Below are 27,451 nucleotides of genomic sequence, written 5' to 3' on the forward strand. Positions count from 1 at the left end.
TTCTGGGTCATTGTTAACAGTGACGGGAATCTCTGCAACATGATGTATACTCACTGATATAAAATAAAATAATTTAGGTTGAGATAACATTTGGTTTTCCACATCACCTCCGGGTTGACTTTCTCAGGAAGACACTACAGTGACTGAAAAACCTTTATCCACTATGTAACAGTATGGTTGCAGCAAAAGTCCACATTTATTTGCCAGAATGTTAGCACTATGTTTTACTGTACGTTGTCCATTCCATTAATTCAATATTTTGGCTCACTCCTATCTAAACTACTCACACTGATTACAGCAGCAACTCCTTTCTCACACTCAAGTGTTCTTTACAATCAGCTGTGTATTCCTGTAGATTTAGATCAAAAGATAAATATGAGACGAAAGAATTTCAGCTTTTATTTTCTGGTGTTTACTTCTAAATATATAAAACAACATACAGTAACATACACTATGTGTATGAGATTGTTTTTAAGCAAAAGATAGTTTTAAGATCAATTACATAAAACTTAATATTTGTTTACTTGTACGTCCCTTGTTTGCAGTAACTGTATGACTGTAAAGAAGACTCAAAGTTAATGTCATGCTGTTGTGACATAAATGCATGGGGAGAGGAGAGAGGGGAAAAGAGGAGCTGAGTTCAGTGCATCTGGGGGGGTCCGGTCCCCCCAGCAGACTAAGCCTCTTTCACACATGCACTATGATCCTGATCTTCTCCATAATATACTTTGTTGGTGTACACATGTGCAAATGTCCAAGAAAGATGCCCCAGAGATTACCCAGAGTTTATCCTGTGAACCTCCTAGTATAAATTTCAGATTATGTGTGTAAGCCTGTGCAAGTATAGAGCACGCTGCTCTGTCCTGAATTATCAGGAAGATGCAAAGTGAGCAACGTTTCTCTGAGGTGACTGCCACAGTGTTTCTTTTTTTGATGCGTGGATTTAGTGGGCTGTAAAGAAAACAGTTTCCCGCAGCATAATTTTTCATATTGAGTATCCTGTATGCGCTGACATTGTTGTGAGTTCATATTGGGGAAAAGGCTTAGCCTCATAGTAGCACAACTAAGAGCTGGTTCAGAGTACAGCTTTAAAGCCCCTGTCTAGGGGGTAGGAGTGCAACATACAAGGATAAATAAATCTTTTCCCTCCCCGGTTGCCAAACAAAAATCTAAATTTCAGGATCAAGTGTTCAATGTACTGATACAACTAAGTGAATATAATTCACAAGAGTGAAGCACTATAATTCACGGTGAACCAAGGCCAAAACAACAAACATAAGAATCTATTTCCCCAAAGAAAGTGCTAGCTAACCCCTAGGAAGAAAACAAAGACACTCACTAACCCCAAATCCCTACTGTGAAAACGAGAAAAGAGCAGAAAGAAAAAGGCAGTTCTTCCCTACAGCTTCAATACTATTTACAGAAAACATTTACAAGACAGTGATAAGCAATACTATTTACAAAATATATAATAAATACACAAAACTATGGCACAAGGCCCAACTAATCCAAACAACACAATATGCTCAAAACAGAGAACAGGTGCTGCTGCCAGAGAAGCCAGTATAGCTGGTGGGAACCAGCCTTTTTAAACTCTAGGAAATGTGAGATGGACCAATCATCTCCCAACACTGCCCCCTGATCCAGCCATTCAGATAGGGCACTTATAGCTCAGACACACAGATCCACACAAACAAAAAGAATACTCACTCTCACTCAAAAAAACTTCAAACAGAACACAACTTTAAAAGGAGCAACAATTTACATTACATATGGCCAGGGCCATAACAACCCCCTCCCTCAAAATCAGACACTCCCAAAAAATGTCTGATATTAGGAAAAGGTAGATACACATGACAAAGCATCATCAAAAACATTTACAGTTCCTTCGTTGTGATGGATTTCCAGGTTAAATTCTCGAACAAGCAAGGACCACCTCATTACTCCCTAGTTTGAGTTTAGCATCTGTGCCAAGAACACAAGGGTGTTGTGATCAGAAAACACAGCCACTGGTAATGAGCTGAAGCCATCATAAAAGTGTTGGAGGGCTAGAAGTAAAGAGAGGGCTTCTTTTTCAATAGTGTTGTATTTTTAACTGGTGTCAGTTGAATTTCCTGGAGAAATAATAGATGGGATGATCAACACCCTGCTCATCCTCTTGCAGCAATACAGCACTGGCACCACTGGCACTTGCATCTACCCCAGTTTAAAAGGGGCAGGCAAAATGAGGTGCCGCTAAAACAGGTATGCTGCAGAGGAGAGCTTTGACAGACTGAAAAGCATTTTGACAAGTAGAAGACAAGACAAAGGGTTTGGTGACACTAGTGAGACTGGTGAAGGAAGCAACATCGTCCGCAAAGTTTTTACAGAAATCTCTGTAATAGCCAGTCATGCCTGGCGAAGCTCACGTCTGGTATCAAATACAGCATAAACCAAGATGGCTTGGATTATGCTGCACTTGTCCTTGGCCCACCTCTTTTCCTGAGTATGTCACTGTGGCTCTACCAAAGTCACATTTGGCCAAAGTCCAGGTTAGGGATACTTCTTTTAACCTTGCAAAGATTGTTTTTCATGTGCTTAGGCCATGTACTTGAATATGCCAATATATCATCTAGATAGACCTCGCAGTTGTTAACACCATCAAGGACAAGGTACATCAAGCACTGAAACATAGCAGGTGCATTTCTGAGACCAAATGGCACGATGGTGTACTGTAAGAAACTATCAGGGGGGACGAAAGCAGAAATTTCAGAAGCACATGGTGTTAAAGGAACTTGCCAATATCCTTTCAACAGATCCAGCTTAGTAACAAACTTTGTGGGACCAGCCCAGTACACACAATCCTCCATTCAGGGCAGAGAATATGAGCCTGGATTTATGTTTCCAAAATCTGTACTGAAGCATGTTTAGTCAGGCTTGGGCACAAGCAGACATGGGGAGCACCAAACACTACAACTTGGGACAACTAAACCACTCTCCTACAAGTAGGTAACTGGAGCAGAGCACACTTCGTTGGATTCACGTAGTAGGCACGCTGCTTAATTGGGGTTGGTCACCGACATAAATGTCATGGGAGAGAACACTGGTGCAGGATGGTATGTTTGAAAAAAAGAAGAGTATTTTCAATCAGTTGCATAGCATTGTTCCTAGGAGCCCTGCCTAAATAGCAAATACATTTCTAAATCCTAAATCTGAATTTTGGAAATGGGAACAGGGTTCATTGCCACTGAGGCAGCAAAATCTGGCCTCCAAGGCAGAACCAGGGAATGAAAGGCTGTGTGCAAATCCTCCAAAAAGTTTTCCTTTAGTATACGCAAAGGACCACGCACTGTGACTAAACACTAAATCTACACTGCTGAAACCAGTGGACTCTTGCAAACGTTCACATGCAGCAGGGGAAGAAAGGGTAATTCATCATTCCATTCTTTTTCTGACTCTAAAAAGTTTTTCTTTAACATGGACTTTAATGTTTAGTGGAAATGCTCAAGTGCACCTTGGGATTGGGTGATAAGCACTGGACTTTTGATGTTTGACTTGACTATGAGTTGAGCAAAAAGTTTTGACATGAAATGTGACCCTTGAGCTGTTTGAAGGGTCTTTGGTAGGCCAAAAGTGGAGAAGAAATTTATGAAGGCTTTCACAAAAACTTTGGCCATGGCAGGTGCGGGAATACCTGGCGACATCCGCTTTTAAACTTAGCCAAAAGAAATAATGCAGTACAGTGTAAAGTCTTTGTTATTCCTAAATGACCAGCATAGCCATCATGGGCGAGGCTGAGTACCTGAGAACGAAGGTTTGTTGGCACAATAATCTGCTGAACTAAATTGTAACCTAAATCACCAGTCAGAGGAGGATACAATTTGCACTTTAACACACCGTTTTCAACGCTATAAGCACAGGGACATTTTTTGTCAAAGCTGGCGACAGAGGATAGACAGGTAGCCAGGGATGTGTCGGTCTGTTGCTTGTGGATAAGCTCAGTTTTGCTAAAGACAGTTCAGCAGGCAATAAGTTTGGAGTGACAGGCTTTTCACAGGTATCTAAGTGTGACTCTACTTTTTTAGAAACATCGGCAAACCTGACTGCATCAGACAAATCATCACATCCTCAAATTTGCACATCTGTGTGCGTGTAACAGCACAAGCAGGAAACACAGAGGGTGAGCTGATACCAGCGGTAGCAGAAAAAGGCAAGACGCCAACAGGGCTTTCCATTACCTCAGGGGTCGGAAAAGTTTTCTTTCCCGCCAAACTTTTCCAGAGTTTGGTGGGAGCTACTCATTGTACGGGTAAGTATGGGAAAATTCTAATTTCTACTGCACCAGAAATCAGAGAACACTCAGTAATACCCTAAATGAGTGCACCTTAACCACAAAATGAGTCACTAGAAAATGTGAAAACATTTGAGAAAATAAGTGACTGGGTTGCTCCAGTATGCCGCAAAATAGTAACGGCACATGATCTTTTTCATCCTCTGTGAGGGAAACTAAATCTTCTAAGATAAAAGGCTTGTAGTTCTCATTAGGTTTATTGGTGTCAGAGCCAGTTCAGTCGGGGATTGAGAGAAATTATTCTGCTGTAAGAAATCTGCCTTGGACGATCACAACAACTTCTCAAGGGTTGGATTTACTGTAAACTCATCTATGTCACCCTCCATACTATACCCACACACCCAAAGAAAAACTGCCAACCAAACACCATGATAAAAAGAATTTACCTAACAAAATGCTGGACGACTATGAGAAAAAGGAAGGACGAGCCCCCGTCCCTTTCTAGGGGGTAGGAATGCAACATACCAGGATAAATAAGGCTGTTCCCTCCCTAGTCCCCAAACCAAAATCCAGAATCTATCACCCAAAGAAAGTGCTAGCTAACCCCTAAGAAGAAACAAACAAAAAGACACTCACTAACCCCAACTCCCTACTGTGAAAGTAAGAGAAAACAGCAGTATAAGAATACTGTAAATACTATTTACAAAATATACAATAAATACACAAAACTATGGCACAAGGTGCAACAATCCAAACAACACAATATGCTCAAAAAAGCCAGCATCAAGACACTCTTATCATAGAAGCCCATCTAGCTGCTGGGAGAGCCAGACATTTTTAAACTCTATTAGTGTAAGGTGGACCAATCAGCTCCCGGCACTGCCCCCAAATCCAGCCAATCAAAGGCTATATCTATAGCTCAGACACAGCGATCCAGACAAACAAAGAGCACTCACTCTCACTCAAAAACATTCACACAAAGAGGCTTTTTAGGGAGTTGTTGGAACATCCTAATAGTAAGAAATTACAATAGTTCAGTGCAGAAGTAACAAATGCATGGACTAGTTTCTTAGCATCACTTTGATGCATCTAATGTTAGCAATGTTCCACAGGTGGATGAAGGTTGTTCTAGAAATGTATTTTATGCCCAAGGTTAAGGACATGTCCTGTTCAAAAACAACTCAGAGGATTTAATAAAGTCAAATAAACTAAGCTACATTCTGCATTTGTTTGGTGAATGTGAGACAACATGATGCTGAAAGGAAGGAGTAGGAGCACCGCTTCAGTATACCCTGGCCCAATGTAACCTCATCCTGTACTTTAAACATAAAAAACTTCTGTTGGCCAGAGAGCTTATTTTCTTTAATAATTGGCTTTTTGTTGAGGGAACGAGGGAGAGACTAACTTCAAGGTTGAAATGCAAAAAAAAAAAAAAAAAAAAAATCATCATGTGGCATGCAACTAATTCTACATTAACACTAACCCGAGGGACATTAGATATTACATAAGATGGGATGTTACAATTGTATTTGTCTGTCTTAACCACACAGTCAAAACATGGTGACTGTACAAAACAGACTAAACAACTGGAACAGAAAACATGGTTTGAAATACATGTCTTTGCATTTGAAGATTAAACATGCATTAAGAGATTAAGAAAAATAGATCATTTGTGTTTATATTGCAGACATATCCAAATAGGTTTTGTGGTGAAAGAGGATTTCTGGGGTCATGCACGGCTCGCATAACATAGCTTTGCACGTATCCTTTCCTTCAGTCTATGCACTCTGCTCTCTTTTGATCAGAAATTCTGTCCCTCTCATTTACAGTGTTGCCATTTGGTGGCACTTTCTTACAGCTAAATAATTTCAGAGTCACACATTGTAAAATGCTGCCCTGATGACAGATGTTCTGGAATGTTTATGGGATTTTGCTTATCAAAGGTCCCGATTTGCATTACAGGGACCATACAGGGAGCAAGCAGCTGTTTGTGTCTTGGCTGTGATGGTGACGGTAACTGTTCCATTAAGGGGGATCTCAGCTTGAGGAGAAATATGTTGTACAATAATGTTTTCTTGATTGACTTTTTCCAGTTAGTCAACCCACATGAGCTTTGTCCCGAAGTTCATATTTAGGCTTTAACACAATTGAGTTGGCACTGAGCAATAAACTTAAATCCAAACTTCAAAATGACTTCCCAGAAACTGCAGCCACCTGTTACTACAGTCCTATTAACTACTAGGAGACGTGGCTGTACTCTGGATCTAATAAACATTTGATTTGAACTAATTTTGGCTGTGTATTTCATTTCATTTCCTCAAAGGGACAAAGTACAAAGCCAACCTCTGATAAATGCTTCACACAAAGAGTTGTGCCTTGCATCAGGGTCACACACATCATATAAACCAGATTATTCGGTTTATGCTTATTCCCATTTGACACAAGTTTGCCTCACCACAAAAGGTAGGTGGAGCCGGACTGGGAATTTGAATCACACTGTAGATGATTTATTGCCTAATTTATAAAAATAAAACTTGGTCTAAGGTGCAAACCTTTATGAGATGATACAGCTTGATAAACAGATGCTTTGTGGTCATGCTGCAGAGCTGGCTGTGCAGTGTGACCACAAACAACATGAATGGAGGCTGTTTTTGGCAACCGAATCACATCGGCTAACGTGATCCTGTCACTTGTGTATAAATAGCATAGTTTTGGCTGCAGCTTTTCTCCACCCAGCTAAATCTGACTCACTGCTGCTCAATCTGCAGCATTCCAATCTCCCACTCATCTCAGCATCCATTATCCTAATGAGCATTTCACATAATGCTGTGTGTATTGGGTGCTTTTCAACAGGAAGACACATCTGAAGACATGTAACTGCTTGTCTGGAAAAGAAAGGCAGATTTTACTGTGTTTCTAGAGATAAAAACAAGATCTATAACACTGAGACTAACACACATTATGCAACAACACCGAAGATGCACAGTAGCCACTTTCTAATTTTCTAATCTTATTAGTACAGAAACAAAAGATGCAACCAATGGAAACTAAAATTGAAAGAGATATGTAAGAATAGTGTGACCACAGGGTCAGTGGTTCAATCCCCAGTCCCGGTTTATACGTATGTCGTAGTGTCTCTGGGCAAGACACTGAAACCCTAACAGCTCATTCCCATCCCCAGCTGTGCAATGACGGTCCAAGCCCGGCAGAAATAGGGGAGGGTTGCGTCAGGAAGGGCATCCGGTGTAAAAACAGTGCCAAATCAACATGCGGACAATGATCAGCTGTGGCGACACTGAACTCACAGGATAAGCCGAAATGACAATAGCTAAATAAAAAATGTAATAAGTTAATCATTCTGTTCCAATGCATATTTTTGGAATGATGTAATGATTCTCAAACAGCTTTATTGTTATTAGACACATTTCAGCATATAGGCTTCATCAGTAATATTGGGGACATTTATCTACAAAACAGACAATTATATACAAACATATCCGTATCAGCTAGAGTCAGTTACCAGCAAGGGGTGTGTCTGGTAATTGACTTGGTAATTGATATATTTACTCAACAGGTATGAGTAATGCATGTAAGTGGTGTGGCCCTAGATGTTTGGCAATTGTCCTCCATAAAAACACCATCAACCAGGCAAGTCAGTTTGCAATAAAGAAGGTAAAAAAAAAACAGATTTAAAAAGATAAAAACAACAAATAATATCGAAAATTCAGTGAGATAGAAAAAAACAATTTGGTATTAAACTAAAATATTAAATTTCAAAATTAAATGTATTAAACATTACAACAACTTAAACAGCCACAGCTCACAAAAAGCTTAATATAAGTTTAAGTACACAATGTAAGTGCCACAGTGACAGAGCCAGAGTTTACTTTGGTGATCTGGCTCATTTCGCTTCTGCTCTGTGTACATTGTGGTTTCAATACCTAAAACCTCAGAGGAGTCATCTTTATACTAGCAAAGAGTCACAGGACTGAACAGGTACAACAAGAAAACTGTGCCAAAGCATGAAGGAAGACGGAGGAAAGTTCCACAGTGTCGAGCAGATGGAGGTTTGGGATAAATAAAGGTTGAGCCAGGTAAAGAAGTTACACGTAAGGATGAACGGGGTCACAGTTAAAGTGCCAACAAGGAACCTATTCGGACACTCAGAAAGGCGGATAGTAAATGCCACCTTCCACTTCAAAATTACAAAACTCAGAACAAAACGTCAACGTGTGCAGGAATGTCAGAGGAGAGTCCAGAAAGGTCAGAGCCTTTTCAGATGAACGGGAATGACCTGCTCTCCTTAGACTCTGCTATTTATTGCTGGTTACAGGTCAATTCAAGCTCATGCTTTAAGTATGAGAAAGGCAAGGCAAGTTTGATCAGTGGACCAGAAAAGATGCTTTTTGAGCAGAACAGATCCTGGGAGCACCAAGGTTAGATGAGTACAGGAAAGTAGATGTTATGTCTATGGCCAGTAGGGTATTCACACACACATTCCTCAGTAGGACAGAGTAGAAGAGAGTTCCAAGGGCTCGATTCAAGGCAGATTAGAGCATGTGAACTGCAGCTTTGGCCCAGGCCTTCCAGTTTATTTATTGTTTTTAACAAAAGGTAACCGGTATCGATGTAAAAGTGGACTTTGACCACACCTCACTGTCATCTCAGAGCCGAATGGAAAGTATGACAGAACACACGAGAGAGCTCCACACCTTCACAATCAAACAACTAGTTCAGTTGTTTTTTTGTGTTTCCTGATATATCACATCCCATGTGTGATGTGCATGGGTGTAACCATGAGCAGGTGTGACATTAATGAGAATAAAAACAATAGCTTGAAAACGAATTGCCCTGTGAAGTAGAGACACAATTTCTTTCCAAAGGGGAAAGTCTTAAAAGAAAAATGAAATAATAGTGTAGCCGATCCAGAACCTACTTGAACCCAACATTAAAAGTACACCTAATACCAGGCTCCATTTGTATTCACTCAGGTACTGGACATAATACCCAGACTTGGAATCAATACCAATAAACTGAAGTGTGTACACTTTATTCTTTGAGGACCATGAAATTTGTCAAAAAAACACTGATCAGCCACAACATTAATGGTCAGTTATGAACAAGCATTAAATAACCCCACCAGGTGAAATAATGTTTTGGCTGATTCGTGATATATATATTATATATATATATATAATATATATATCAGTCTGTACAACTTCTGAGACTGGACGTTCCAAATGCTCATTTCATCAGTTAACAAATTTGTCGAATGAAGCCTAACCACAAAAGGGCAGGTCAACATCTCTGTGCCATTCCATTCGCTCAGTCACAAGGGTTTGTTTGACTATTTTAGTTAGGTTATTTTTACCACAAATCTAAATATCAAAATGAAACCACAAGTCAGTCAATTAGTTTTCTCTTTATTCATTATATGCACATCACAGAAAAGTACATTTTACAGCCAAGGTAAGTTGGTATGCAGGTTACTGGCACCTTTTTAACTACAAGGTATGAGAACAAAGTGTATTTTAGTGAAGCTGCATAGTTAGCAAAGGTTGTCCCATTATGTGTAACTCCTGCTGTTACAGAACAAAATGTTTTTAATTAATTTACATTACGACCCAAAGTACATTCCCAAAAACCATAAGTTTGTAAGGTACAGATCGGGTTATTTTGTAACTCAAGCCCCTATAGAGATTATTAATTACAGTGATTTAAAAGAGAAAGTTCTAACTTTCATGTAATATGGGGCATGTGTATACTGAAAGTGAAGTTACAAGTGTGCAATGTACTAGAACTACAAATCACGGTGTACATTCATTTCAAAATATGTTTTTTTTAATTATGCAAAAAGACCACACAAACACCACATGGTAAAATGTCAGCGCAATTGATACTTTTCACAAAATTAAAGACGACTTCTGAAAAACAAAACAAAAACAAATACAAATTGGGTTTAGATTGAAGACAGAACCACTGAATAGTACCGAAAACAATAACAACAGGTACAAAATAAAAGGCTGTTACCTCACAAGTGATGTAACAGTAACACTTTGAATTTTAACAGCATTGTCTCAGGATAAAGATAAAACTATAAATTAAACACATTTCAAAGGACACAACGAGAAACAATAAAATGTACAATAGAACACACTTGTGCATGTAAAATAAACATTTGTTAAACACGTATTTAACATTTCAACAACTTAAACAGTCACAGCTCAGAAATCCCTAAAGCTTAAGTGTAAAAATACTCAAATACACAAAGTTATACTTTTTTCAGTCCTCAGAACGTAAGTGCCACAGTGACATTCAAACACCTGTGGATGATTCCAGTATCAGGTGACTAGTAGTTTCGTGATCTGGCTCAGTTCCCTCGGCTCTGTGTACAACAGAGCAGTACACTTCACATCAGTCACCTATTCAATTTTGGTGACTTTCATTCTAAATCCCAGTGGTTTACAGGTAAACGGGGAATATGCCCTGATGTATAAATCTGCTACAACTTAACAGGAATAAGCATGTATATGCAGCATATCAGCATTTGTCGAGGCCGCACATTTTTAGTGGCACTGGAATGGAAGGATTTTAGGGAACTAAACAATAAGTATTGTGTATGTACACATTGTGAATATGGACACCAAGACTATCAAGACTAAATATAGTACCAAATTTTAAATATAATGATTTCGGACACAGCCTTTGTTTGTTCATCCTTACTGGGTACAATTGATTTCTATTTTGGAATGTGCTGCTGTCATCGTCACCTTTGCCCATTTAGTCGGATACTGTAATGGCAAGCTGAGAAGTTGGTTCGATGTTTGTCAAACCAATCACAGTAAAAAGAGGAATGCTGACATGAAGAAGCAGTTCTTTTAAACATGTGAAAGGTGGCAAGTAAAGAAAATTTACTAAAATTTTAGACATCAAGGTCTAATTTAAAGACAAACTGAAGGCTTTCTTAGCAGCAGATGTTACATCTGTGTCTCTCTAGTAGTTGCATTTAGAATGACTCAGTGGGATGAGGTAGAATTAAGCTGGTATCAATATATTTGGAGTTGAGTCAGCAGGGAGAAACAACAGTTTTCACTCTCATCATCACATTTTAAGTTTTTAAATTATTATCCAATTGCATAGAAGAGAGACAAAAAATAGAACCCTGGAGATAAAGCGAACATACAAAGGGCAGTGTTCTCTGTTCTAGTGGTGAATTGTTTTGTTAAATTGGGATTAATACTGCAGTACAGTAGCAACATGGGTCAGTGTTTGAAGGGAGTGGGGCTTAACCAGTTGATTAACTCCACTAATTGAGCTGTCAGTAGTTCTTGGTCTCCAACAGATACAGTAAAAAACGTTTTTTCGATTACAACACAGCTGTCCAGCTGCATCTTACTTATAGCTAAAGTACTTTGTCATCACCTGAGTCAATATTCTGGATTATGGTTACAATGATGAGGCAACTTGGCAGGAGGCACTTGTGCCAAAAAAACCAGAGACATCACCAAAGAATCCATTACCACAATAAAGAACCATTATCACTGTGTTACAGTGTACTAGATAAAGTTTTCTTCAATGGTATAAAAAATAAAATAAAAAGGAGAAAATGTGGTTAGTTAGTTCCCTAGTTGCCTTGAGAACAACAATTTCTCCATGATGGCACAAATAACCAAAGCTAACTGAAATGGTTTCAATTTCATTTGGTGAAGTGTAACCAGCCACCTAGAAAGAAGAACTTCCACTTTTCACAGACTTTGAAAAACAACAAAATTAAATTGAACCTGGCCTGAAGACAATGTTTAATAGAATTATTTAAAATCTATCAAAGCACAGGCATAATACCATAAGTGAAGACTTTAGTCTGACCTGTCTAACAAGTCAGCCAATTAGTAACAGGTAGGCATCTATATAATATACATAGTTAGGAAATGATTGCTTCAATAAGCAGGAATTTACCCAAAGAAGGGAACGATCAATACATATACATTGATGCAATGTCAACATTTTCAATCTAGCGTTAACTAAAATCCACCTTTCTCCTGCTCAAAAACTTTGTGTTAGTGTTATGGTCGAACAAGGCAGAAGCAGAGAGCAGTTCTCACCAAAAGAAAATTAGTACAAGTGGATGTTTTTTCTCTTTTTTTTGGCTTTGAAGAAGTTAAGTTGTGTAAACATTGAGCTGCAATGGATTGTGGGGCGGATTTAAAACACCTATAGCTATATGATCACCAAGTTTGGCTTTGCTCAGCACATCAACTTTAGCCAGCTAATCCTTTTCAGGCAGGGAGTGTATATAACGTGTGCATGGAAGAATCTTTATCAAGCTGTACATCTTCCACCTGCCATTTGGCTGAAGGTATAATCAATCCATTCAATCATTTCACTTCATCACACAGCCCAGATCTTCTTCTGCTGGAAATATGCATCAAATCTGGCCAGTGCATACTCCTAAAAAATAGGCAAATATACAGAATTATATATGCACATGCACAACTCTCACGTCACTTGAGTTTCACTTATGGGCAAAACGGCAAAGTAGAAGTAAAATTTCAACATTCTCAAACGGTGCTAATGCTAATGCTATAATAATGCTATGGAAATTTAGATCATTCTAAATTTCTCAAGACAACCAATCACCTTTTTTAAATTACATTTAAAATATATATTCGGAATTAAGTGAAGTAATAATTAAATTTCTGGATGGGGTATTTTTACAAAGTAATTTAACAAAAAAGAAAAGAGGTGTTTATTTACTCAAGTATAATATCCTGTCTGACTGACATGGCAGTTTAACCTGACCTCCAAACATGTTGTTAACACAATAAATATTGACACTACATGAACCTCCCTGTCTTCTTCTAATACTGCTCACGCTTTATTCATTTCCTTTAACCACCACAGTTAACAGAGTGGCGCATTTATTATTTCTTAAATGTAATAAAGGTTTTACTCACCAGGTATCCAAACTTGATTGTGGAAAGCCGTGCCTGGATAATCGACCACAAGCCCCAGAAAAAGTGGGATGCCAGGGCGAATCTACATTCAAAAAGCCATCATTACTTTATTTTGTACTAGGCTCTACCATCCAATAGGATTGTCTTGTATTGAAAATGTCGTGTAATTTTAGACCATGTTCTACAACTGAGCTCACCTGTTTACCTCGACGTAAAGCTCCTCCTTTAGTTTCATTTGGTCCACTTCACTCAGGTTTTTAAACCCTTGATCATACTCGTGCAGGTAGCTTTCAATGAAGTGGAGCTGCATAAAGACATGATAAATGTACCTCGGACACCAGTCCACCAGTAAGACAATCAACAAGATGTCACGGTATCAACATTATATACACACCTGCTGGAACTTTGAAGGGTATGCGTGAGAATTTACTTTGAAGTAAGGAAACTCATCACAGTTGTAGTCATACATCCATTCACAGAAATGGTTGCCAATATCAAATCCCCTGTGATGTTACAGAACAAAGAAAAAAAAAAACAAAGAGAAACAACTCAAAAATTAGGATAAATTATTAGGCTTATTAAATGCTTGACATTTCATTGTCGCGGTAAACTGTTCCATTTCTTTGAAACCATCACCTTTCCCTATTTTGTTTGTTCAGGAGAACATGAGACTTTGCTGTGGGGGGTTCACTCACTACTTATCCAAACTGGCCCTTAGGCTTTGTTTTTACTGCAGCCTACCACACCAAAGCCCTGTGGTTTAAAGGGATTAAATGTACACAAACACAGCTAATTCTGCTTCACCCTTTTCCAACCAGTGACAAACAAGTGAAGGAAAATGACTGCTGCCATGTGGCCTTAGTTGAAAAAGAATGGTTCACTTCTTTTTTTTTGATTTGATATGAATGCGTATGCAGCAGTGTAGATTTTAAAAAAATGATGTTCTGATCTTAGTAAACATCAAATTAACTACAGTATGAAAATGCATTGGAGTACACCACTGTCTTGTGTGTGAAGCTTCATTTGTGTACAGATGGTCACATGTTTGCTGCGCAGCATATGAGGAGACTTAAAAGGGCAATGCAAGAGGGAGCTGCAGGGGGAGAGAATAGGAAAGGAGAAGGGAGAGACCTTTGTCCACTGGGAGCCACAGCCAGTGTAGTTTAAACTTGCTCTCAGAAGTGATTCACACAACGCTTCATTATTCTTGTCTCTCTCAGTCATTTATGCATGACTGTACTAAAACTCCAGTGCACCACCATCTCCATGAGTAACAGTGGCAGGCATGATTGAGGTCTTTCCTTTGCCTCCATTCTATGAGTCTTCCTTAGTCTGCCAAATTCTGCTTATATAACAGATGCAATGAATAATTCAACAGGGGGTGGTGGCCTTGAATTATCATGCTAGAAGGAAACCCTGACTGAACTCAGATACAGCTACATTCTTTTTTTTTGTTTCCTGGGTTACTTAATCTCACTGTTTTTCTCAACTCACCCAACCCTCCCCTCCTCAACATTCTGCCTCCCCCCAGCTGGCTCAGCAGTCCAGAGCCAAAGTTATTTGGGAGGGAAAAGAAGCACACTGACAGCCAAGAGAAACTTAAACATCAGCGATGCCTGTGGATCCGACAATACTGGGCAGAAGACTTCTGTTAAAACAATAAACTCACGACTAATGCTATTTTCAAGAGTCTGCTCACAGCTTAGTAATGACACTTTGGTATCAGTCATGCCACATTTAATGATCTAATAACCTTTCATTATGCCATAATATCACTTTTTATGAAAATGGCCTTGAATAAAAAATTATGTATGCTCATTCTTTCAGATTCCATGATTTAAAGTTACTTTAATGTTTTGGGCCCAAAAAGCTTGCACATTACTGACCATCTCCACTGGTGACCCGATATAAAATAATAATAACTCTAAGGATGTTCCAAATGACAATGGACCAAATGAATCAAATTCTGACAATAATTAGAGAGGTAGTTTTGTAAAAGTTGAAAAAGTATTTGCTTACACACCTGTAGTTGTAGCTGCTGTACTCAAAGTCAATGAGCATCAGCTTCCGTTTGTCTGAGGTCTGACAGCCTTTTAGCAGCAGGATGTTTCCTGAAAAAAAAAACACATGTACTTATAGAATCATTTTTCTATAAAAAAAGAAATGTATAACAACATAGGGGCATGTGTATGTTTTACCTTCTTGACAGTCGTTGTGGCAGAACACTACAGGAGAATGTGTGGACTCTAGCAGAGATCTGAACAAAGACAGGTTGGAAACCAAAGGATTATCATTTAGCAAGGTTCACACTAACTGTAATACATATCGAGCTACAATATTCTAAATTCCAACAAGGACGTTTAATCTTTCTCTCTTAATTGGAAAACATTTGTAGTCTCAGAGTCTGTAGTCTCAGAGCAGGCATCCCCACATAGACCCAATGCAATCTGTGTGTGATATTATTATTAATGGATAATCTGGGAGTTTATCCAGATACATTCTTGCTTGACATCAAGGAACATTTTTGTGCATGAGTTGTGTATATATATGCAAGAACATACTTGAGCATGTCCATCTCCTGTGGCAGGTTGTGGCTGAGCAGATGGTTAAAGTGACGCAGGTGGGACTCTCTGGTGAACTTCAGCCTCATAACTTGGCTCAAATACCTGGTTCAACACAAATAAGACTCTTATCATATGAAGATAAGTGAAGTCTGAATCATGTTTATCAGAGTCAAGTATGAATTACGGATTGTAAACAAACTGCAGTTGGTTGTTTGGGCTTGAGTTTTCTACTAGTACATAAGTCAGTAAAGCATTTAATATTAATAATGACACAAAGGCAGGACCATATAATAAGAGTTGATCATTTCCTGCTAACTCTACAAGGATGTCTATGACACTGATGTCTTTTTAAACATCAGTGAATCAGACACTGTGTGGTTGCATCAACACTCATATAAGGTCATGGTAAGTGTTTTTCAGATGCTTCAGTGATCATGTGGTTTATAACACATCACAATAAATGATGTTACACATACGCTATCCAGTTTATAAAAGAGAAAATTAGAATAATAATGTTACACCATATAAACTCTTTTACGTTGGTGAATGAAAAATACCAAAGTTCTATTTTTTACTCATCAACATAATTAAAAAGACAGCATTTGTCATAAAGCTTTTAAGTCAAAAACTGAATAAAATGGCTTAAGAACTGAAGTTTCATAACTTGAAGTTCAGTTTGCTGATGTTTTTCTACTTGTCCTACTTTATTACTGCTATGTGTTATCATTTACCTGCATCACATGACTGTCATGTGAGGCTGGTATAACAGCAGTTACAGGTTTGCAGGCAGATTTGCTTAGCACACAGCAACTAACTATGCTAATAAGAGGACTGGTGAAGTCATCTTCATAGTAAACGAAACAGATATTTGTTACAAAAACCTACATCGGGTTTTTGAAGTATTATTTTCTTTTCAATTTGTGTGTTTAAACAATTATCATTTGTAGCACCGGTGCTGAAATCAGCTAAAGAAACAAACACTCCCACAAATCGGGCAAGATCTTTAGCACAGCTTGAGCTATTTAAATACGTTTGGTTGAGTGACATCACATTGCATTATAAAAAGTTCTAAGACTAAGAACCAAAAGAAAATAATCTAATGGAATTTGGAATTTTTCCACATTGCATACATTTCTCTAACAAACTATGAAAAGCGCAAGGCACCAGTTGAAAACCAAACAAACTGAAATGTACTTCACAACAAAACAAACAGGAAAAAAGTGTCCGTATTTGATCATGGGTATGTCACACACTGCAGGTTTCATTTTCTAAAAGCTACTGGTAAACAAATAAAATGCTAAGTAGGCTAATTCTTGGATCCCTGTCTGCTAAAACCTCATAACTGGCATTAATAATGCCTGGTTCTACATGTGATTGTGTACCATATGCAGGAACTGGAATTTATGATGACCACATCCTACATCCATCTTCTAACATAATTACTGTTTTTCCTGTGTTGAATTTGATTTAGAAAATGTTCACAGCAAAGCATAAATCTTCGTAAATTAGTGATGTACCATTTTGTAATTGACATTTATCATTTTTGAGAAGTGATCAAAATGTGGGTCCTTGATAAACTATCAAGCCCTTAGAACAAGTACAACAGCTTGTTATGCTGTTACAGAAGTACTAAAAGTAACAAATAATTTCATTGCAATTATAGATAATACAGTAGATACAATATTTTTTTCTGACATGAAAATGTGATTATCATTTGAATGGGAGGAAAAATGTGCATGTTTGTCATATGTAATCTGCAAAGTAAAAAAAACAAACAAGTTGGACATTATCAAAGATGACAAACATTGCACAATGTCAGCCATGTAAACACCCAACATGTAAACTTGAAAGCAATTGAAAGCACACCATGATAAGCCAACTGCCACCTCACACTGATCAATAAGTTAGCGCTGGTGCAATGTGTTATCTTGGGAATGGAAAACAAAGGTATTGACTAAGGCGGAATTTAAGATTTGCACAGTAAATCTGCACATGTTGAACAGATATGATCCAGTGGACAGCAGGGCAGGTCAGGACAAGACTTAAAATACTTACTTCTCCATAGTCCCAAACAGCCATTTGGGTTCCTTGTTAAAGGGCATCCTCATCCCATGAAATGTGGCCAGTTTTCCTGCAATTTCTGCTGAGATGCTGGGGTCGATTAACTCACAGGTGTCTAGTTTACGGCTCTATAAATAGGATATTGTTAGTATGAATATTAGTATGAACATGAAAAATGGTTTGAAAGAAGTTTTACTAAAATTAAATAAAAAAAAACAAAAAACAAAAACAAACAAAAGCCATTAATATCAGATCAGCTTTAAAGCAATGTGCACATATTTACTAAATTGGTAAATATGACCTGGCTATGTGTAGTTTGTTACAAAATCCTACCTGATCATTCACCCAAGTCAACAACACAGCTAAGAAAACACATGGTGACTCACCGGCACATACTGCTCCAGTCGGCCCTGAGGGAAGATGCCGTAGAGTTTAGGACCCAACTCCCTCTCTGCCAAGATGGCAAACATCACACTTTCCAGTACCATAGCCTCTGCTCCCTAAAGACAAAAAGTGATAAACTTAAAAGCATTTCAGGTATGGGAGCAAACCAGGCCATCACTACTACCAATCAGTGCTGCAAAGTGCAAGACGTACGGAATAAGAAAGGAGACAAAGAGCTTTTTCTGGTCACGATGTCTGAAAACGTGAATGAGGTTGAATTGAGCTGCACAAATGAAACTCTACTCTTGTCAGCCAGCAGGGTTACGCTTTGAATTTATTTCAAAGTCACAGTCCTCCTTAATGCAATCGCTGCTTATTTAGCAATACCTATAGTTATTACAGTCCCTCAGTTTTGTGCAAAATTAGATTTTACTGAACATATCTTTAAAGATATTGTGACATGAAAACATTTTGAGTAATTTGAGTAATTTGTGCCATCCTCTTGGTGGAATGTTATATCTAAGGTGGTCAAACATATTTCATTTTCTTGCACAGAAAATAATATAGCCTTTGTGGTTATAATGTGTGTATTCAGATGTATAGACTAATCCATTTTGCAAGCTCTATAATGTTATTGTTCTGTCCTCATATTTAAACAGTGCAGGACAACCATGTACACTTCTAAGGTTTCTCGTCAGGGAGACTGCCAATACAACTTCAATGAAAAAGTACTTGTGGTCTGACATGTGAAATTGCTAAAGATTTAGCAGCGTGAAGTATGTTTTTGAAAGGGGCTTCAATGCAAATACGGAGGAAATGTTTGGAGGAGTTTGAATGGGAAAAATTCTGTGGTTAGGGTTGGCTGGTTTCGCCTGCCAGAGGACTGAGGAGAACACAAAAGGTAGTTTAAAACTTCCAGTAAGTGCCCAGTCAGACTACCAGTCACTGCTAACACTGACAAAGCACAGAAGCTCAACAGGGGTTTAGGTTGATGGGGAAACATGCTTTCACGCAAACTCAAACATGTGTTCTGAATTGGGCAGATTCTGATGGACTGATTCAACTGTAACAGCTCACTTTGGCTTCTTTTTTGGACGACAATGGGCATTTGGACACAACAGCCGATAACAGACAACAGATAGAACATCCATTCTGCGCTAGCATTAAAGGAAGGGAAAGCAGCAGGAAAGGTCAGCTGTAGCTCAGTTAGTAAAGGCAGTCATCCATGGACCACAGTGTCAGTGGTTAGATTTCCAATTCCTCCTGGCTATGTGTCAAAGTATCCTTGGACAAGACACTGAACCTCTATTTGTGGACTAATCTACTAAACTTGAAAGACAATCAGAGTGGTTTCTCTCAATAACGAGATTGCCAACATACTGAATTGCTGGAAGAAAGCCGACGGAGGTCGTGTGGGACACATTGCAAAAACTAGGGCAACACACGGCCATTTTGGGCCTGATGTTTGCAGACGGAAGACAATTGGCTTGGTAGGGACAGAGTTTCAATATAAAAAACAAATACATTAGGTACAAAGTTTAATTAGATGAAAGCGTCCCCAGGTTTGGAGCTGTGTTTTCCAGTGCGCAGGTAATGCTCCTAACAACCTGCCCAATGTTTCATTGTTGCTTTTTGTTGCTCTTTTCTCTCCACTTTCACTCACCCCAACCAATCAAGGCAGATGGCCGCCCACCCTGGGCTTGGTTCTGCTGCAGTTTTTCCTCTCCACTGTTGCCTACAGCTTCCTCAAGAAGAATTTGTTGTCTACTCTATATATATTTATAGTCTTGACTTTATTATGTAAAGTGCCTTGAGATGACTTTGTTGTGAATTGGTGCTATATAAATACATTTGAATTGTACTGAACTCTTTAGTGAGTGCCGTGAGTGCTGGAGTCTTTGGCCAAAAGCCATGGAATGTGTTTCATACTGACATCCAGCAGGAAGCTAGTTTAAAGAAAATAATACTGCGCACTTTGTGGCCTCCTAGATGTTAGACATCATTTTGAACCATTCTGCAAGGATAAAGAACGTGACTCCTACCTTATGAGATACTGATATCTCTGCAGTCACACCAATCAGTAAGAATTTTCTCACAAATGTCAATTTCTGATTATTATGTCTCTGTGGACATTCTCAGTTATTACTGTATTTACAACTATGCTATTGATGGCAACTGGATATGCCTTTGGGTTTTAAAGACGCTTTTCCTCAGAAAGGCGTCCTCTATTTGGCAATCATTTCTAAGAATATCAAATATTGTTTGTTGCAAACTAACACCACTTTTGCAAGGATTCAAAGATTGTTCATGTTTTGTTTTCTTTCAAAAAGGTAATAAACAAATCCAGTAATGGTTATTAATTTATATGAAAACTGAGTTCTATTATCTGCAAACAGTCTAATCTGCTCTGAATTTTACATTTTATTAGGGTGAGTCAACAAGGGACTCCTCTTGTTGATTTGACTTTATTTTTTACTATTTGGTAACCATGGCATTTAGATGGTTTATTCATTACATTGTATTGGATAAAGTCAGCTTTAAGTCAAGTCAGCATTAATAGCAATTCAAGGACACAATGAACAATTCAAAACATCTTGAAAAAACAGCATGCACCAAACAATTTCATGCTTTATTCCATGGCATTTGCTGAATGAATTCTCCCAATTGTTATGTAAGGCCTTGTCTGGAGAATGCTGATCACATGCAGTTTCCAATCTCCAACATGAATTATCCACATTATCATAATCATATTGACACACATGCTGCCAGACAACAGACCAGCTGGTAGTCCAAAGCCCAGTCCAAGTCTCAAGCTCCTGCACAGTCAGCTTACACGATGTATCACTTACCTGAATCATTTCAGGTAAGTGATACAGTCAAAACAGTAAATACATCATCTTGGCATCCAGAATTCATATTGACCTTAGAAAGCTTTAGTTGATCTGTTCTAATCTACATTTGTTTGATGACAGCCAAAAGTATTAAGTCAGGAATTCAGTTTGTGCATGATATCTATTAAAGAGATAACATGTACCAATACTCTAGCACGGGAATTTGAGAACAGGGCTGAATGAGCACTTAGCAATAAAACAACGACAGTGATAACGACTAAATCGACTCCGCTCTTATGTAGTGCACAAATTTAAATGTAATCATGCCATTAAATATAAATAAGCTGTACCAGTAGTTGCACTCAGTTGATATAGTCACAGAATTTGGTACTGTTGGTCAGACAGCTGCATTATGATTTGGAATGGTTTTTAAGCCATTGAAGCCTCTGGAAATTTGGTATTTTTCTAATGGCATTCAACTTACAAGACTGAACATACAATAATTAAAGTTTAACTGAATATTCCAAATATTGCAAAATTGGCTGGAACACAATTGTGGACAAGTCTTTGTAACTGCTGAATTCTAACCAGTGACAAATCCAAAGACTAAAAAATAACTAAATTGGGCTTGTCATCTTCATCTAAGCTAGTGCTGTCAGGGAAGAAAAAAATCTATTATTGGAAAATCCTGGTCATTCACTAAATTTAGGCAGTCAGCTACTCACTGCAACTTTTTTTGACTGGACACAGTATTTTTAATGCCAGCATTGGCTGAGTCTCCCAAACAGTCTTTCACTAACAAGTTAATTATCTACAAGTCACAGCTCGCTCTGTTTCTGCTAATGTTTTTATTGTGAATATTCAATCAATGGAGGAGTTCCACATTTAAAACATACCCACATGTTATAAAATAGATTTGTTTTTGCGTGACATCATTCCAATGTTTGATCAATGTGGCAAATGTGAGCAATTCTCATTTCCTCCAGGAATTTGGAAACACAACTAGTTCAACTAATCCCCTGTGAATTCTGTGAAACAAACTGTGAAAAGAAAAGTCGCTGAATTTTAGGCTGGAACAATCATAAAATGGCCTGAAAAATTCTGGAGGGACTGAATCCTCATAATTCCAGTGAGTGAGAGTTGTCTTCGAGTCAAGTATCCAGTTTCTGTAAACCATCCATGCATAATTAAAAAGCAACTCTTTCCAGCTATTTCCTGGTTTTGGGCAGTTTGGGCAGTTTTGGGTTGTAAAACTAAATATCCATTGTGAGTCAGAGATCCCACTATTTCTGTCACTAAACTCTTCTTTTAACCACACATACTTGTCAATGTAGGCTACATGATTGTTCTTTCTTGATACCTAAGTGAATTTGAATCTAATTTGTTACAAAGGACCAATATCAGTGCTAAAACTCAGATGTTTAGTAGGTGGCCTTGAGGGGATGCAGTTGCAGTGGGAGTTGCAAACAGCTGATGTTTTAACCTCAATACTTATCTCATCAATCATGTGTGTCAATAAGCCAGTAAAGATATACAGGTATACTAAGAACAGGTTGATCGAGTCCATCAGGACTTAAGATAACTTGTGACTCATTTGTCACCCATGTCAAAGGACAGTGATAAGGACTTAAATACATAAACTCCTATGTAACACTCACTGATGCACAGTGGTTTCTGTAGGTTTTATATTTGTAATATACGGTTGATAGATAGGTACTGTGTTGTATACATGAACAAGGAAAAATATAGACATATAGACAACATATTTCATAAAATATGTGTGCTATTATGCGTCTGTGATGTGTGAGGTATACAAACGGGTTTATACAGTCTCATCCTATGTAATCCAAATAGGATTTAAGTTGATCAGACGGCAATGTTAGTGAAACTAGGGGATGTTATCCTTAGACGCTGACCCTGGGTCAGCTCTGCATTAGCTTCTCTGCTGACTGAAGGCAGAATTCCCTTCCATCTAAGCAGCCTTCATCCCATGATAAAGTGGCCAGAGTGACATCAGTTAGCTGGCTGATGATCTCACCTCAAAGGCATCTCAAGGGATTGTGACTCAGTGTCATAGTGAGGGTCAAGGGTTGTGATCACATGATGTTTAGAGTGCAGGGGTAAATGTCCAGATCAGTGGCAACTAAGCTTGCTCCCTAAGACTCTCTTAAAAAAATGTGATCATATCTGACATTTTCTAGATTTTAGCTTGAATTTAAGCCAAAGAAGCTGGTTTTAATACAATGAGACTCTTAATAAGGTTTGTTTAATGTATACAATGCTTGGAACAGTAATCACAACTGTAGACCCCAATCCGTTTTTTACAGCTTTACTTGCCAGAGTTACGTACGTGCCAGAGATAACTAAGAGAAGACAGAGTTTCAATCAATTCTAAACTCAAGTTCAAAAAGCCATGAGGTTACAAATGTTCAGCCTGCTCCCTCAGGAGATCACAGAACCCATGCAGATCGAAGTGAAAGAAAAGCTAAATAATTTTATCGGAAACCGGAGGGAAACCTGTGACATAGTAAATGAATTGTTAAATGGCTGAAACATCAGTTACTTACTTGGAAGTGATTTTCTTTGTTTGACTGTTGGGAATCCCCTTTATTGCAGGACATCTATTAACAAAAGAAAAAGGAAAGAACTAGCCATTAATATATGTGGAGCTGTGAACGATCAACAATAAAACCTAGCCATGCCTGGAGTGCAGACAGTGCAGTATGAGTTTGAAGACACACCAAGTCTTTTGGACGCTAATCGTTGTGTCCCCTTCACTACCTACTTTACGCAACAGCGAAAAAGAAAGCAGAAACAAAAGCCAGATGGTGTCAAGAAGGGGCCACCTCTAAGGAGAAGAGATGAAAACTATGTTCTTATTACCCAAAACCTGCTGGTGGGTGTTAAAAATATGTATATTTATTTGATGATTTGATGTCCTCAGTTCCAAAATGCTATTCACATATCTTCATTGCTGAGAAACTCTGTCCCCAGTGCAGTTAGGGTTTGTTTAGTCATTAGTACCTGTGCATGCTGACAATGCCATCTGAGTTTGGTAATCATATTAGCTCTTTGATCCTGAGAGGCACCTCAGTCATAACAGAGGTGGTGGCAGTTACCTTGGTGAAGGACACAGTTGCTTTTGCTCTCTCGGACATCCCTAGCAATAAACGCTAACAGCTTATATGGCAAATGGCAATTGCACAGACTTTAGTTAACACTTAATGCAGGTTTAATAGGGCCTTCAGTTGATGCACACATAAAAATGAATCACATAAAACTGCCAACAGTTAGAATGTGTTGTTTTTGATAAAGTGGGCAAATATTTTGAAATCCTTGACCTCTTGTCACTCAATATTTGCAAGTAAAATCAATCCACCATGTCGTGAAAACTTTTTAGTGACTTGAAGGGTTATCTCCAGAGCAGTTCTGTTTCCCTTTGCAATACAGTAAAGTGTCTGGCCTAGTGCAGCTGCCACGTCATCTTAGGAGTTAAAATGCCTTTGTCTCTTGTGTTTTGTTATTTGCAATAACTGTGGAGCTGCAAGAAAGTTTTTTACCTGTTTGTTGTTGTGTACACATTCAAGCCAAAACTTGCCAAACTGCACATAGGCTAATGACTTTTCTTATTGCAGATTTGTTGAGCAAGCTGCAAAGGTGCAGATTCATCTACTTGTTCAAAAATTTCAGCTGACTTCTTAACAAGTAAAAATCTCCAGGCAGGGATTTAGAGAGGAAAAGAGACAGACAGGAGAGTAGTTTCAACACTGTTTTCCACCATAATCTATTTTTCTGGTTTTGGCAGCCAGGATTGTGCTACATCAAAGTGTGTTACGTTTTTGTATTAGGCTGAGATTTCAGAGATCTCATACTGTACCGTGTTTTTGGGTGGATTCACCTGGGAACAAGAGTGCCCAAGGCACGCTCCTTTGGGAAGCCTACGGCAAAGAACACATGCATGTACAGCCATGGGGGTACATCACCATGTACAACAATGGCTAACACGCCCAAACACATCCCACACACAAACACACACACATGAAGACATAACTGCACATACATATAAACTAATGTAAGCATATGACCTGCAGATGCGTGCACACACACGCACACACACACACCAACAACCACTGGTGGTGGTTCTGTTACATCACACAGCTATTGTTGATTTCTTTAGTGTCTGGTTTCTGTGATTAAGTCAGGCAGCAAACCCAGTTCCATGCGTCATCACTGATACATGCAGACATTCTAATAGTTTTAATTAAAAGATTAACAGATTTATTATTTCCATAAATGTCTACAGGTATTTGTGTGTCCTGAAGAACTAATCCACAATAAAATTAAAATAATTACAGGCTAAGAACTACACACTACACATGCTACTGATGGTAATTAGTATAACTACAGCTTGTTGTGAAGACCTTAGCTTACTTCTAAGTCAATCGGAACAGTAAAACAACAGTGTTTAGCTGTTGGTTTGTTTTGTTTCAGAGATCTGGCTCCCACCTGCAGGATGGCCCCATAGAGGCGCAACAGGACGCTCCTCGGCTCATCCCCAACAGTTCCCAGGCTGTCGGGGAGGCTGCACAGGAAGAGTTTATTGCTCAGACCACCCCTAGAGGACAGATGATAAGATTGTCAGTCAGCATGATATTAAATGTAGGAACTCCTGTTTTGTCATCATCTAAGAATTAGCTGTAGATTCACACATGCATCCTCAGATGCTTTTCCTTTTTCAATAAAATTCTATTTTCTATATATTTTTGTCTCTGTAAGTTAAATTGGGGCTTTACAGTATATCACGGGACGGGGCGGTATTAAAATCTGCGTCATTCGCAGCCCTTCCTCTAACGGGGCCTGTTTCCATCAAACAAGCGAGCATACAACGTTACCTTATGATGGTGATACAAAAGTCGTCCTCAGCCAGGCTCTTCCAGGCACCGTGGAGGAACTCTCTGCACCACAGATACGCTCTGCGCCGGGTGTCTTGGTCAGGCTTGTCGGGGTGGGCCAGCTCCTTGCACTCCTCCTGGATCTCGGCCTGGACCTGCAGGGCGTTCTCAGTCACCAGCAAACCCAGCGACATGGAAGGGGAGGAAGAAACCCCGTTGATAAATTTGGTTTTCATTTTGGCTTTTCAGAAATAAGGTAAAACGGAAATACTGGTCGAACGCTCTTCCCTCTCGATTATATCGCAGAACTATTTATTCCCGTTGTTCGATTGCAAATGTCTTTTTTTTTTTCAAGAAAACTGTGGGTGTGTGGCGGTGTTGTATTTTATTTCTATTTATTATTCGTTATTGCCTCCCTGGCTCACAAGCAATGGAATGAATACAATGACTCGGACGCGCCGATTTACACGTAGAGTAGGCGGGGAGGGGGAGGGAGGCGTCACATATGCGTACGCGCCCCTCCTCTTTTCCGATTGGTTGCCTTTGATACGGTCAAGCAGAACCAAGACAAACCTGCTGGTTAAAAAAAAAAATCCTTTAGGGACAATTGTACATACTAATTCGGATAATGCTAGATGTTAACTGATGTATCCTCGTTTTAGGTCACATAACTAGCTCTGTTCTCTTTCACAGTTTAAATGATCAATAAAGTTAAAAATATTTGTAAAAGATTTACTGCCATTTGAATGTGTATGTATTGCATAATGTATTCAATGTTATGGTATTTTTTTATAATATTGACTTTGCGATCATATGCACGTGTTTTTCACCTGACCTCGTTTGAGGATAATGAGATTATCCATAATAGGCTTTACTATATTAACTGCGTAACACTGTAGCAATGATTCCTGACCAGCATAACAGATTACTGCAGATAAAGGGGTCAATGTATTCTGCCCAGGTGTATACTTTCAGAAATGATTAATGAGATATTGTTAATATTGAAAGCAATACATTGTGTTTTTAATGTATAATAATGTGCGATTAATGTGCATTTTTGCCAATCAACAGCCTTTAAACATTTGCTTTGGAGTTTTCATTTTAATCTAGATAAACATCATTGTGCCTACATTCCACTTTCCAACATATTGGCTGAAAGGGTCTAACACAGACAATGCATACATATTCATATTCTGAAACCTGGATAAAGCAGATGTGGGTGCTGAAAAGTCCATCTGCATATTCCAAACATATGACCTGCTCTTCAAAACACTGCTGTACAATAACATTTAAGGGGCATGTTTATGAGTTTAAAATCTTGAAATTAAACTTTTATGCTTTTTTTCTTAATGGAACATAAACATCTCTCACAGGTTTCATCAAAACCGATAAAAATCTATTCTTTTGTATTCTGACTGAAGTCAGCTTATGATAACAGATATGTAATGTATATATTGTGCAACATTAAGGATCCAGTGTGTGTGTTTTATACAAT

General features: G+C 38.5%; 1 protein-coding gene across 3 annotated transcripts; it reads right to left on the bottom strand.

Annotated features, from left to right (window-relative positions):
• Positions 1-9,676: 9,676 nt before the first annotated feature.
• Positions 9,677-26,800, bottom strand: chka (choline kinase alpha). Of its 3 annotated transcripts, none has more exons than XM_067500817.1 (12): positions 25,957-26,800; positions 25,496-25,679; positions 23,632-23,685; positions 18,236-18,349; positions 17,844-17,977; positions 15,786-15,890; positions 15,423-15,481; positions 15,248-15,335; positions 13,619-13,727; positions 13,430-13,528; positions 13,225-13,306; positions 9,677-12,718 (listed from the first exon to the last, which is right to left on the bottom strand). In XM_067500817.1, exons 1-12 carry the CDS (start codon positions 26,190-26,192, stop codon positions 12,696-12,698), a joined length of 1,287 nt encoding a protein of 428 aa, XP_067356918.1. In that variant the 5' UTR covers positions 26,193-26,800; the 3' UTR covers positions 9,677-12,695. The 3 variants fall into 3 exon arrangements, with proteins under 3 accessions (XP_067356918.1, XP_067356917.1, XP_067356919.1); XM_067500816.1 differs by having other exon boundaries at positions 13,422-13,528; positions 25,957-26,797; XM_067500818.1 differs by having other exon boundaries at positions 13,422-13,528; positions 25,571-25,679; positions 25,957-26,793.
• Positions 26,801-27,451: the final 651 nt, after the last annotated feature.

The sequence above is a fragment of the Channa argus genome, chromosome 4 (assembly GCF_033026475.1).
Source record: "Channa argus isolate prfri chromosome 4, Channa argus male v1.0, whole genome shotgun sequence".
Classification (NCBI taxonomy): Eukaryota; Metazoa; Chordata; class Actinopteri; order Anabantiformes; family Channidae; genus Channa; species Channa argus.

Excerpts from the sequence above, each read along its gene's own strand:
- chka (XM_067500816.1), bottom strand. The coding sequence starts at position 26,192 with ATGAAAACCAAATTTATCAACGGGGTTTCTTCCTCCCCTTCCATGTCG. Across the intron at positions 25,680-25,956 it reads TTTTGTATCACCATCATAAG|GGGTGGTCTGAGCAATAAAC; the intron begins GTAACGTTGTAT and ends TCTGTCCTCTAG. Across the intron at positions 13,728-15,247 it reads TACAGCAGCTACAACTACAG|GGGATTTGATATTGGCAACC; the intron begins GTGTGTAAGCAA and ends GTAACATCACAG.